Raw genomic sequence first — 14,901 nt, 5'->3', positions numbered from 1 at the left:
TACACTATTTTTTGTTGAAGCTGGTTAACTACCCTCTCCCCACTGCCTTTTGGGTGATTCTGAACTTGAAGTTATCAGAAACTATGTGATCTTATGACATGTAACCAAACAAACTCACCAAAAGAATACTGATAAACTTTTTTTCTAGTGAGAATCACTGAATAATTTTTCAACTATGAGACAGTTCAATCATTTCTTTTCAAATTTGGGTCCAGTTCATTGTCTAGCCACTGTATGTTCAAAATTATCTGTCTGCCTATCTATTCCTTTGTCTGTGTATATCTATCTATAGTTAGCTAGTTAGTGCTACCTGTATTTACATTATATATTGATTAATGGGCTCCATAAGCTGTCTATCCAATGGCACAGCATAATCTGAATAATGTGCATAGTTAGGCTAAACTTTTAAAAAATTACTCTTATCATTATTATTTAGCAATTATTGATCTCTAGTATTCTAGGCTTTTATATAAATCAGTATAATGTCATATGCAAACAAGAGGAGGGTTTCATATCCTCTAAAATCTTCCTTTTGATTTGATTTGTTTGTGCAGATAACTGATTTTTTAATTTGGACTGGCCCTCTGATTTTCATTGGTATGAGACTACCTGGTGAAAAATAACTTCTGCCAATGTAAATTAGTACTTTGCAATTGTTAGAAAATTGCTTAGGGTATTGATAGGTTGTCACTTTCTCAGGGTCACACAGCTAGTATGGGTCAGTATATGTGAACTTACTGACTTCTTTTGCTATACCCCAAGACTTCTTCTCCATTTGAGTAGAAAACACCATTAGCAAGTATACAGCTTCTCATTTAATATTGAAATCCATAGAGTAAAAAAATTCTGTTACATCTTTCAAGATGTCTTCTATGATTTTAATATATACAAAAGACACCAAATCAAATGATTTTTATGGCTAATAGTGCTTTTATAAATATAGCTAATAAAACTTTCCAGTTAATTATATATGTATCTGTAATGATTTATTCCATTTTAAGCATGATCTCCCAAAATCTACCTATTCCTTTGTTCATATTTTTATCAGGAATATTGTTCATGCATGTGCATGGTATTGCCAAAGATTTTATAGGATAGGAAAGTACGCGTATTTGTCAATAGATTTGGAATTTCTTGATCAACTTTTTTTGTTAATAAGACACAAGTATTTGGTATCCTCTCCTTGTTCAGGTAATTTGTTCCTCAATGACCTAAAAATTAAATTGCCTGTAATTTAGAACTTTTCTGGAAATGTTGGTTACAGTCTAGTTGATTCTCCATATTTGTTTTCTTTGGTAATATATTTACCTCTTCAGGTATCACATCTAGGATTCTTTGATGTTGAGTCTTAAATATGGTGCCTCCACTGTCCTTGATGGAAAAATTACAGAAATTTGACAGTGTCCATTTTTCTTTGTTATTTTCCCCAAGTGCTATCATGATGATCTAATTCAATTGGTTCTTGTACTAATATTTTTGTAACATTATTTTTCCTCCATTAAATATTACGTCTTCCTATTTTGTGAAGGAATACTTATGATCTTCTACCCTTGTCTCCAAAATATTTCACAAAGGAGTTTATATTCTAAGTCAGCATTATCCTTCAGTATTCTCTAGTTGGCAAGGAGATTTACTAAAGTAATTTTTAGGTTTTATTGGCAATTCATTTTGACAACTGATTGATCAAGGGTTAGATTTCATAAGAAATTCATCAAAATATTGTTGAAATAATTTATATAAGAACCATCTCAATTTCCTTCCATAATCTTCTCATTGTTATTCTTCTAATTGGTATTGATTTTTATCTTTTCTGTACAGAATCAGCTGACTTGAAATGAGTCCCATATTGTTAACAACTCTTGTCCATTAGGAGATAATTTCACTATTTTGGTGATATTATTCAGTGCTCCTTATGTTCTTGTCTATCATGACTCTTTACTTTTTTATTTTAATTTTTTGGACTCTACTTGAAAATATTCATTGGAAACAGGCATAAAGCCCCTTTAGAATCTGTAAAAACTTGGATTGCTCATTTCTTAGCATGTTTTCTTACATATTTTTGTCTATTTCCCTAATACCACCTTTGCATTGAAATGATCAAGTATGCATTGACTAAATTTGGAAAAACTTATTAATTTCTTTGTTGAATTTCTCTCTCTTCATCCTTTCAAACAGTTATAATCATCTTTGTGGTGATTCTTGAAAATGCTTATCATAAGCATGGCAATCTGAAGTAACCAAATGTCCCATGAGATTAAATTCCTTGTCTGTTTACACAATAAAAGCAAGTTGATCAGCTCATTTATTTGTCCCTAAAAAAGGAACCTGTGAGCTATCATTCCATTGGGTATAATTACCATTTTTTTCTTTAGGTTTGATTTACCAGGAAAGTTCTTAACCTGGAGAATGGGCACTTAATTAAACAATTAGTAACTCTATTTCAATAAAATGAGCTTCTTTAAAATTCATATTATTTTATGCGTTAAAAGCATTATTCTGAGAATGAGACATTGACATAAAAAGGTTAAGAAATCTGTATTTCTACCAGAATTTTTGATATAGATGATTAAAGGCAGGTAGGTGGCACAGTGCATAGAGTGCTGAACCTTGAGTCAGGGAGACCTAAGTTCATACATTGACCTCAGACACTTATTTACTAGCTATGAAAGTTACTTGTGGAGTAGGATTGTGCTTTATTGACCATTATCACTCTCCTGGCATCTAGCAGAGTATCTTAAACATATTAGACAGTTAATAAAGGTTTAAATTTATTTATGAATCTCTCTCAGGCAGTACACCAGACTGATTGCCATATGGAACAAGAGGGAGTTGAACATATAGTTCTTTGCCTAAAGGAACAAATACTAGCTTAGAAAATGAGTCAAAAGGTGCATGTGTCAAGTTTAAAAAATTATGAAATTTAAAAAAATTTTAAAGGCCTTCCTTCCCAGGAGGAGTCAATATATCCATGGCAAAAAATTCTACCCCATTGCCTCATTTTGATGGGGAGGTTATCCTGTGTTCTCAGACGCTAAGCCAGAAGAACAGAAGCTATAGTTGGCTGCATTGTCCTGAAAAGAATTGGAATATAGTCCTGACAACAAGTGTGATTTCTGAGGGCTCTTCAAGCCAAGTGGAGAGAAGCTTGTCAGTAAAGAGGCTGACCACTTCTGTAATGGCTATTTTGGCCAAGCAAAGTCATGAATCAAAGGAAAAAACAAACAAACAAGAAAACATCCCTGGGGTTTGTGTGATCTTCCTTTAAGTGTGCAAAGACAAACACAATCCTAGTTCACAAGTAATTTACAATCTATTAAGGAAGGTGAAGCATGCACAAAAAATATAATACAATAGATATATAATATATACAATACACAGTAGAGTAGAACTGGCAAATTAGTAAGGTGTGAGAAACCTTCCATAAAGGTTTCTTGACTGAAAGAGAGGTTGACTTCTGGCTCTGAGAAGATTATAGGATGGGTGGAGAAAAAAAATGAGATAAGGCTTTATAGAGAAGGGAGAATTTGAGCTACTAGATCTTGGAGGATTTTTAAGGGTTTGATAAGCTGACATAACACAGGACAAGACATTGCAACCATAAGGAAGACCATGGACAAATGTAAAGATCCCTTGGGATATGAATGGTGGATTCTGATAATCCTGGTGAGACTAGAGTCTGAGTACATTAAAGGGAGGTAGATGAGGTAAGACAGATAGTAGATTGGAGCCAGATTGTAGACAACTTTGAGTAACAGAATAAAGAGTTTAGACTAGCCTATAGTCAATGAGGATTGACTTGGAAGTTTTAGGAAGAGTGAGGAAGAATGCTTCCTTACCAATAGCAGTATATAAAATAGATTGGAGTGGGACAGATTAGAAACAGGTTAAAGGGTATGTTGATGAATTATTCCAGTCAAGTAGAATCCACCTCTTCCTTGGTAGATTATGATGCATGCCTTTATTTCAAAAACCAAGAACCAGAAGAGAAGGCTACTGAAAAGGGCCACATAACAAGCAAGGAAAGAATAAAGGCTAAAATTCAGGCGACTGGGTTACCTGATCTTAAATTTAAATCATTTTTAAGTTGAAAAACTAATGCTTAATTATGCAAAATACAAGATTTTCTCCCAAATCAAAGGTTCTAAGTAGAATAAAAAGAAAAAGCAGTTCTTACCATCTCCATCAAACACCAGCTGTGTTTCCATTGTGGGTGTCGGCTTAGATCCATCATCTGAATTGAGGGTTAAAAAGAAACGAAAAGAGACTACCATTATTGAGGTAAATTACTATCTACTCTCCAGAACTGTTGAATGGTTGGGGTTTACACATGGCCTGGCCAAGTCCGGAATGAGGGCAACAGAGAGGGAAAGAATAGGTGAAGAAAAAAGGGGCAAGGAGAGGAAGACATCCATCAAAACAAATTTCTGTACCTACTGTTTCAAGCAGGGCTTGGGGTGAATTGTATAGTTGCAATAAAATTCTAGTTTTATAAAAGTTAAGAAACTTGCTACCTCTCAGAATACAGGAAGTGAACTACTTGAAGAAGGTGCCATGGATATGCATGCAGAAACCTCACACTGCACCAAAAGATTCAGAATGAACTTTGGGTTCATTCTGGTAATGAAATTGAACTATAGCAGATTTAAGATCCACTGGCGGGGGGGGGGGGGGGGGGGAGACTAGTCTTCCAAAGGATCTCAGGGGGGTTGTGTAATTGGAATCTGTTACCCTAAAAACTCTACTCCCCAGCAAAACTCTGATTCCCAGCATCCTACTGATGTAGTCAGGATATAAATTAGGTGGAGTTCTGTGTCTGTGTCTAGCCTTTTCCTTCCTGTTGCAGCTTTGGTGGAGCAGGGATTTTTGAGCAGGTGAAAAAACTTAGTCACATGATTCTATTTTGTCAGATAATAAACTTTATAAAAAGTAATACTTGAAATATTCAACATTAATTTAAATCCTACAGAATGAGAAAAGGGAAGTGGGTCTTCATTTCTTGAGAGACTTCTACTCCCAAGTAAAATATAAAGGGAAAAAGAATTCCTTTGTCAGCTTTCACATCTCCCCAATTCTGATGCTAGAAAGAATGATAGGCATGATAGACAAGTTTAGATAGAATTAAGTGCTTTGCAATAACTATTTCATACTCTCCTAGAGGATAAAAGAATATTACCATCAGGATAAAGGCCTCACTCCCTCTTGGCTTCTCCATCCTTTCTCTGACACTTACCCACACCAAACCTACCTGGTGGTTCAGGTTTCATAGCTGTGGACAAACAAGGAGTTAAAAATAGTTCTTAAAGGTTCTTCTCCCAGAGAGAAGGTTGGCCATACCACCAACTCTGATGTTCATCATTTTGAGAAAACAAAAAAGTTCCATTTGGCAACATCTAATCCCCTTGTATTTTTTTTCTTTAAACCCTTTACCCTCTGTCTTAGAATCTAAACATCAATTCTAAGAGAAGTAAGGGCTAGACAATTGCGGTTAAGTGATTGACCGGGGTCACACAACTAGAAAGTGTCTAAGTGCATATCTGAACCCAGGCCCTCCCAAAGCTAGACCTGGAACTCTATCCATTGAGCTTCATAGCTGCCCCACCACCCACTTTTACCCCATATATTTTTATGATGGGGATTGTAGAGAACTGCACATTTTTTAACGTTGATCTAAAGCCTCTCTCAGCAAGGACTACAATGATAAAGAAAAAAAACACATGAAATATTCCATTTTTTCTATGTCCTTAACACAGAGATGGGAATATATATTTTTGGCATTCTAGTCTAGTCTTAGAGTAAACATTTTCTGATCCCTTTACAGAAGTGGTGTCAAAACCAAATGAGGAGCCACTAATCCATACATAAAGATTCCTGTGGCCTCATATTAACATAGTTTGAAAATGTAGTTATCTATGTTTTACTATATTTAAAATTTTATTTTGTTAATATTTCCCAATTGCATTTTAATGTGGTTTAGCAGCTTTTGGAAGTGCTGTGGGTTGCATGCTGGTATGTTTGATATCTCTGTACTATAGGACAGGAAATCACTTGTTTAAAGTGTCAATGATCCCCAAAGGAGATTGGAGATGGAGGACAGAGGTAGGGTATTCCCTTCATCAATCCCAGACATGTGTTACTGCATATCTCCTTTCTTCAAAAGCTTATCTCACAGAAAAAAAGGAAAAATTGCTTTAATGTAATACTATATTAAATGCTGTATGATCTCATTGATTTGAAAGTCCCAACAAGGATGCCAACTGCAATTCATCCATGCCTATCAAATGAGATGTTATTTGTAAAATATTTAGGACAGGATCTGGCACGAGGTAGGTATGATCTCATTGATTTGAGAAGTCCCAACAATGTTGCCAACTACAATTCATCCATGCCTATCAAATGTGATTTGTAAAATATTTAGGACAGGATCTGGCACAAGGTAGGTGCCTCATAAATGCTTTGCTCCTCATATTACTTTTCACTTTATTATCTTCCTGAGTTTTTTTATGTCTTCTTCCACAACATGACCAATATTGAAGTATGTTTCACATGATATCACATGCATAACCTATATTAAATTGTTTGCCATCTCAGGGAGGTGGGGAGGGCAGGGAGAAAGAGAATTTGGAATGAGAAATTTTAGAAAACTAATGCTAAAAATTATTTTTACATGTAATTGGGAAAATAAGATATCAAAAGAAAAGTCAAATAAATAGTTCTGTCCCCTTCCCTGCCCTCTCTATTTATCCTGTGGAAGTCTTGTCCATGTTTTCTCAAAAGTCCACCATGTGGAGTTTGCTCAACATGCTGGAGGCCTTCCTTGCTTTCTTCTTATCATGAGGGTACCAGGGGAGCATGGGTAATGTCATATTGCATAATACATTCATGATATACACTATAATCCCACATAGTAAAATTAAATAAAGGATAGAGAACACTGATTCTCAGACAATGCCTAGAATTCTAGTTAAATCATCAACAATAAAAACCAACAGTTGGAATTCTCAGGTCCTTTGACCTAACTAGAGCTGAAATTGGGAATTTTTGCATGCAGAGTAAATTCAAGGGTCAGGGACAGCACAGAGGACAATTGGCCTTGGGCACCAGGTGCCATAACTCCACAAGAGGAGGCAGTGTATGACTCATCCCCCAGAGAGTCTAGTCGGCATTCCCATGGCACTGCTAATGGTCCGTGACCTCATAACCCCTGAAATCAGGCCAAGGGAGATGGTAAGTTGAAATGGATAAAGCTGTGGACCTTGAAAGAATGGTGCTGCATTACTACAATGGCAGTGCACCAAGGAATGCACTACCACTTAGAGTGGTGAATTCCAGTCAGGTAGGGGGAAAAATGTGGTCAGAGCCTTAGTGGAGAGGCAAAAGGAATGGGGACAGCAGAACAGGAGGCTAACAGTTAAAAGCATATTCTCCAGATATTGGTGTTCTAGGATAAACTTGACCCTCCTTTAGGCCTAACATTTAATCAAATTAAACCCTGTAAACTCTTTCTCAGCATATAGGCTAACCAGGTTGAGAGTAACCAATGGAACATAAATCCATCAGTGAATTAGTGTCTACCCCAAGCATGTGAAGACTTCCCTTGCTTGAATGGGCAGATGAGAATAATTTGTTCCAGGGACCAAGAGGGCGGCTGAAGCATGCTTTGGGGAGCTTGGTCAGACATCAAAGATGCCAAGATCATCCACTGTATCCTGGCCATGATCAGCCATCCTGACTTTTGTCTTGACACTGGATGGTGATGACTAGAAGAGAGAGTGAAGCTAACAACTTTGGGCCAATCTGCCTCAGTGATTCATGCACAAGTCAAGACATTATCTGATTATTTCATTGGTCCTCTTCAAAAACAGAGAACAAACAACAGCAATCAGAGTGAAAGAAGGGAGTTGAGATTTCTGATCACATTTGCAGCATCTCTAATGCTTACCCTTCTAGAAAAAAATAAATCAGTCCTTTAACTATTGATGGGCTTATCCCTATAGAGGTGAAGACTGCTCATATTAATAGGAAATGAAAACCTAAATCCTTTATTTGCTGACACCAATAAGCTCACACTCCTACTCAACTCACACAATTCTAAGAGATACAGAATTGTCTGTAGTAACCAGTCAGATTTGGACTCCTGGGCAATGTACGTGAGTGTGGGTGTATGTGTCTGTCAAGGGCGTGATACTGAGATTTGGAGAAGAGAAGGGTCAAATGCCAGACCAGTAAAAAAAATAAGAAATCCAGCTGTATTTGCATGTCTTAAGCAGACTCCTGAAACAAAGATCTTTTGACTCCTAAGCGGACCAAGGTTGATCTGGAAGTCATTGAGGGAAAATAAACATAGCCCAGAGCCATACAGTGTCATTTTTATAGCATCACTTCCCCTGACTCTATTAACACCTCTTTCCATTCAATTCAACAAACCACTGAAACCCTCTTGGTTGCTCCAGTATATACTTAGTGGCTCTTGCTGGATATGAAGTTCATACTCCAAATACCTCTGTACACTCAGCTTCTCTGCCAATTGAGGTTTATTGTCCTAGCCCACATCCATTCTCCATGTAACAAAGGAGTGTTAAGAGAAAGAGTTTCAAGAAGCAATGTGGTATGAATGGAATGAATGTTGGATTTACAGTTAAAGAACCACCATTCCAATTCTGGCTCTGCTCCAATTCTACCCATTTGCCCCTAGACAAATCACTTTGTTTGTCTGATCCTCAGTTTACCCATTTGTAAAATGAGGAAGTTGTATTTCATGAATCCTTTCTGTTTTAAAGCTATGATCCTATCATCTTATAGAAAGATCACTGACTAGAGAGTTAGTAAACCTGGGTTCAAATGTCATCTCCTTTACTAATTATGTGACCTTAGATTGTCTCTTTGGACCTCTATGGTTTCCCCAAATATTGGAGGAGAAAAGGAATGGGGTGTGGAAGAGTGATTCAGATCTCTACAAAATTCCTTTCAGTTCTAAGTCTTATAAATCTATATAAAGAGAAAATAAGCATCCCCAATGGAACTGTGAAGTATAAAACACCTTTGACTTTGAGAGAGAAAAACTTACAACTGCACTAAGACCTTTGGGACTGCAGGACTCTTATTGTCAAAGGTGTTGATGGGAAGTGTAGTTTTTTTTTCCTCAGGTGGAAAGAAAGGGTAAAAGATCATGAGAGGTAGAAACTATGGAGGCTAGGGAAATTTCAACCTTCTGAGCTCCACAGAATGGCCTGAGGATAATGCAGAAATATGCCAGTGAAAAAAACATCAACTAGCTGACTGAAAGGAAGGATGTTGCTACCCTGAACTGAATATAATCATGAGCAGTTGGAGTCTTGTCTGGCTCCCTGACCCACTTGAAGTGTAACTTATCTGGACAGAATTTACTGCCAAACTGGAAGAATGAATTTATCTCCTTTCTCTCCCCCTCACTGCTGCCTGGTGAACTGGTATTTTCTCTGAAATTTTGCTTATTTTTTGTCTATACCTTTATAATGAGCTTTCCCCTCAAAAGGTAAGCTATTTTTTTTTCATTTTAAAGATTGGTTACTAAAAAAGAGAGGACCACACTTTGGCCAAAGGAACCTCTAGGTAAATAGTCCTACACTGAACTATAAGAGTTTACACTCTATCTCTGTCTCTGTCTCTCTGTCTCCCTCTCCCTCCCTCCCTCTCTCTCTCTCTCTCTCTCTCTCTCTCTCTCTCTCTCTCTCTCTCTCTCTCTCTCTCTCTCTCTCTCTCTCTCTCACACACACACACACACACACACACACACACATCCCTCCCACACACAATATCACAAAATCACATAATTTAGAATTAGGAAAGACCTTCATAATTATCTAGTTTCCAGCCCCATGTTTTGCAGATGAGGACATGGAAGAGGCTTGAAGGGACTAGCCCATAGGCTTACATCTAATAAACAGCCACCCTGAATTTGAACCCTGATCCTCTAAATCCAGTGCTCATTGTGCTAAGCCAAACTGCCTTTCTCAATGTTGAGTTCTTACTGACACATACTGCAACCATTCCATTCAAATTAGTAGAATCTCTGAACATTGCTATGGTCAAAAAATTAATTCCTCTTCAGCCAAACAGGTGAAAAGCCTTTTTGTACTTAGCTGGGCTAGTTTTTAGAGTTACCATAGCCTGGCCTCTTCTCAAAGCTTTTCCAACTTGCTCCTCGTTTAAATTCCACTGGTATATTCTTTGAAAGCCAAGCATCATTAGCAACAAAACTTTGGAAGTCTTAAGAACTCTGATTAATGCAGTAACCTAGTATGATTCTTAAAGGACCTGCAATGAAGTTTTCTATCCACCTCTTGACAAAAAGGTGATAAACTCAGGGTGAAGACTAAGACACACATTTTTTGGATGTGGCCATTTCTGGAGTTTGTTTTGATTGTACATATCTATTATAAGGGTTTTAGTTTTGTTTTCCTACTGGGGTAGGAGTGGGGGGGGCAATGAAAGGGAGAGAAAAATAGATTCTTCTTAATTAAAAAGAAATAAATTGAAAATTGAAAACCCAGTATCATTACCATTCTACAAGTAGTAATCATAAGAGTATTCTAATGAAGGAGCCTATTAAATGTTTAATGTTTAATGCTATGATTGCAAAGTTTTTTCATGATGAAATAATATCATGAGTTAGTACTGACATTTAATCTATTTGTCCCATTTCCCAGATGGAGAACTTGAGGTTACTCAACTACCCCAAATCATTGTTAATTAAATAAACCTCCGAAGTTCCTGCATGCAAGAGGAAGATGCTTCTTATATTCTAAGAAAGTAGTTTTTCCCCTCAGACTTCCAAAAAAATTAGGAAAAAGATTACCATACCATACTAAGATCAGGCAGTGATTTATGCTATTGTGTCAGAAGACTGTTAAATCCAAACATCCAAAGACCCAGAAAGCCATGATGAAGTCAGTGGGTTTTTCATTTAAAACAAAGAATCAAATATTTGACCAAACCATTATAACATGCTACCGGTACACAAGTCTAAATCCCAGATCTAAGATGTATATCAGTTTCCTGGTGGGCCTTATCAGGTGCTCAGGATAACAGCTGCCTGATAACAAGTGCCAGAATAAACTACCTGTTACCAAATTTCAGGAGTGCTATCAGTTCACAGATCTAAGACCAAGAGTCAAAGAATGAGATTCTCTGGTGTGAGATCAAATAGTACCAGTTTTGTTATTATTTCCAACCTACAAAGTAAAGAAGTATAGATGAGAAAGAGAGAGAGAGAGACAGAGAGAGACAGAGAGAGACAGAGGGAGAACTTGAATATGCATATGTGATTGGGAAAATATAGTTTTTATATAAGAAAATAGAGTTTCTATAACAATAAAATTAAATTTGTTTATAAGTGATTTAATTTTTTTTAAAAAGGAAAGTCAATTTGCATTAATTCCATGGAGATGAGTTTAAGAATAGCAATGATAACATTACCACTTTGGATAGATCTTGTTCCTTTTTTTTCCATTCTGTGTACTTTAGGCTAAGTTTTATCACTCATTTTCTAATCCACCTAGGAAAAAGGCAGAGGACGAATACATGGAGGACCAAGGTCCAGAGAATCTCAGTGATTTGTCCCAAATCCTGTGGTAGGTCAGCAGCTTTGGAAGCTCAGAAGTGTTTTCTAGTGGCTCAGACATTTATTTATATGACTGGCCCTCCAAAATTCATTATTTAATTCTCTCCCCTCTCATAGTATTATAGTTCCCTTGAAGGTGTTTCCCAGAGGGAATCACAGTCCCTCAAAGGGCTCTGTAGGCCAGTACAGACAGTGAGTTTATGTAACAGCTCAATTCCTAGCCCTGCCAGAAAGCCTGGCCCATGCACAGACAGCTGGAAGTCACTTCGACCCCAATGACACCATTCAAAGCCTTCTCTGTTTGGCTTTTTGATTCCTGATTGACATTCAGTGGCAGGTGGAGATAAATGTGGTACAGAGGAGAATGTTGATCTGCTCTGACTATTCTAGGCGAAAGACCTTTCAGAATAAAAAAACAAAACAAAACAAAAACAGAAAAAGAAAAAATGGTGGTGTGTTTAAGGGGCTGAATAGAGCCTAAGAGGTCCAGAGAGGCAGGGCTGGGGTTTTCAAGGCACTGGCAAGTCAATTGAAGAGTTAATTGTTTGGGTGTACAATGAGTTTATTCTGACTATATACAAAGAGCTTTCTCTTCCAGGTCCTTCAAAAGCAAATGTGTCAAAGAGGCTGGAATAACATTCTATACTAATGGCACCTCTTGAGCTCTCTAAGATCACGCAGCCTTGGAAAAGGAGGAAAGAAAAGAAAACCATTGCCCCTTCCAAATGTCACAAAAAGGGCTTCTCTATGATCCAAAGTCTCTCTTTGCTTCCTGATCTCTTCTTAAACCACTTCTGTCTATGGACATCTTTCTCCTGGAGTCCATTGTGACTATTATGGAGACATCAGTGCTTGTTTATGTATACAGGCAACTTAAAAGAACTCCTATCCTCTACAGAGTTCTAGTCCACTAATTCTCCCTTGGGAGTAGGGGAAGAAAGTTCATGCTTTTCATAGCCAGTGGGCTGGGACTTTCTAAAAGTCATGGCCCCAATGTGGGTAGTATTGAAGTGATTACAAGGAGCAGATAGCACCTGTTTGCAAAATTCCTTTGTAAATATGACTGGAAATATATACTGCAGAAGGATAGCTATGGAAAATTAAATCTTAACCCCCTTCTTTATCTACTAAGCTGAACAGGATTTCTTCAGGGCATCTTTACTGTGAGCATTTTCCATCCATTAAGATCTATTAACCCTGTTATTAGCTATGCTGATTAGTATTTGGAAGTATAAATATTTTGGAGAAGGAAAGAAGAAAAATTATTTTCTAAGCCTTTATGCTCACCCTATACATGAGTATAGGCATGGGGACAGATTTAGATCATTCACATCCTCATCTGGACACATCTCTCCTAGGTCTCCAAAAAGGGGGGCTGGAATAGTGCTTCTGAATCAGATAAGTGATAGAAGAAAAAGGAAAAAAAGAGCCAAAAGACTAAGACTTGGCTCAGATAAAGGCCTAGGAGAAAAAAAGAGCAAAACTCTTTATTGCTGTGTTTCAGAGCTGGGGTGTGGTACTTTCAAATTGGTTCTAAGCTCTTTCCATGACCAGGCTCATGATCCGTGGCTGCTTTCTACTTCTCCCTGGAACAGTATGTGACATCTGGATTTAAAGGTAATATCAGGGACATTGACATGTTTTCATTGGCTTTCTTGGAACCAATCTCCCTCCTCTGTTCCCTGAAGGTGTCACATTGGGAATATTGAGCTGAATGGTCAAGCTAGTTTGGATAACTCCTTGACATGCCAGGCTACAAGGGCAGAAAGGAAAGGAAATATCATCCCATTCAATGATGGGTTCCACATCTGGACCTATGCCTAAGAAATTTCTGCTACTCTCAAATTTAATTTGATTGAACAAATAAGGATGCAGAATACTATCATTGGCATGGGGAATACAAAAATAAAAATGAAATGCTCCCTACCCTCCAACCCTCAAGAGTTTGGCCACCCCTTTGTTTAGAGGTAAATCCCTTCTTTAGGGACAGATTTTGTTCTTAGACATGAAAGCCAATTCATTCTTGATACCTGCTATAAAAGCAGCTGTCATTTTTGTAACACTTTATTATTTATGAAACACTTTCTTCCCAGCACCCTTCTTTGGAGTTGACAAATGGGCTACTACATTTGAATGTGAGCTCCTGGAGGGCAGGAACTAAATTTGCCTTTTTTCCTACCCTTAAGCTTAGCATCGTAGTGCCTTTTGACTAATTGGTAGATCATATCAGTTATTGTTACATCCATTTCACAGGTGAGTATGCCAAAACTCAAATGAAGTTAACTTATTCAGAGTCCCATAGATAAGAGGATGTTTGTTGCTATTCAGTTGTTTCACTTGTGTCCAACTTGTCCTGACCCCAGTTGAAGATTTTTTGACAAAGAAACTCGAGTGGTTTGTCATTGTCTTCTCCATCTCATTTTGCAGATGATGAAATTGAGGCAACCTGGGTTAAGTGATTTGCCCAGGGTCATATAGCTAGCAAGTGTCTGAGGCTCGCTTTAATAGTAGGTCTTCCTGACTTTCAATCAGGCACTCTATCTACTCCTCTGGGGGAGTTGGCCTGGGGTCAGGAAGACTTGAGCTCCAAATCCAGCCTCAGAGATAGGTTGGGATTAAAAACCAGATCCAAGGACCATGCCCTTAGACATATGCATCTGTTCTCAGATCAATGGATGCTTTTAAGTCACTTTAAAAGTTGAGACCATGGTAATACAAAGACATGTTATAGGAACCACTTGCCTTCTTTTTCTCCCAGAGAGAACTAAATTTGACACATCTAGAAAAAAAATTTTTTTATAAGAGAGGATTTATTTCTTCTCTATATCTGAAGATAAACTACCACCAAGAGCAGCTAGGTGGCTCAGAGGCTCAGTCAAGATTAAAGACAGGAGTCTTTGGTTCAAATTTGGCCTCTGACACTTCCTAGATGTGTGATCCTGGGTAAGTCACCGAACTCCAATCGTCTAGCCCTTGCCTTCTGCCTTAGAACTGAGATTTACTATTGACCTAAGATGGAGGGGGAAGGTTTAAAAAAGAAAAGAACCACCACCCAAAAAGAGGAAAAGAACAAGGAGCCAACTTCAATTGGCGTTACAACTTGGGGACTCCATAGCCCCCCAAATTCAAAATTACCCTGACTCCTCATCTTGAACATTTGAGTCCTACTTCTTATGCTCTGGGCACAGGCAACTGAAAATGTTTTTTTCCCTTTTGAAGTTGGAAAGAAGACAAACCCTTATCTAGAACTCTTAACTACAATGCCTCTCTTTCTAAATTAACTTACACCAGGCTCCGAAGCT

The 14,901-nt window shown here is 37.6% G+C and overlaps 1 protein-coding gene across 2 annotated transcripts in view; it reads right to left on the bottom strand.

Annotated features, from left to right (window-relative positions):
- SMOC1 (SPARC related modular calcium binding 1) overlaps positions 1-14,901 on the bottom strand; it is a 207,749-nt gene that overhangs the window by 62,439 nt on the left and 130,409 nt on the right. Inside the window, exon 6 of one of the 2 annotated variants that reach the window (XM_007472901.3) lies at positions 4,175-4,231. In XM_007472901.3, coding sequence (XP_007472963.1) covers positions 4,175-4,231 — 57 coding nt within the window. Of the gene's footprint in view, positions 1-4,174; positions 4,265-14,901 lie in introns of both variants that reach the window. The other variant, XM_007472900.3, reaches the window with a different exon arrangement.

Source organism: Monodelphis domestica, chromosome 1 (assembly GCF_027887165.1).
Source record: "Monodelphis domestica isolate mMonDom1 chromosome 1, mMonDom1.pri, whole genome shotgun sequence".
NCBI classification, from domain to species: Eukaryota; Metazoa; Chordata; class Mammalia; order Didelphimorphia; family Didelphidae; genus Monodelphis; species Monodelphis domestica.
Note: the sequence above shows the minus strand (reverse complement) of the source record. Positions and strands in the feature narration are given on the sequence as shown.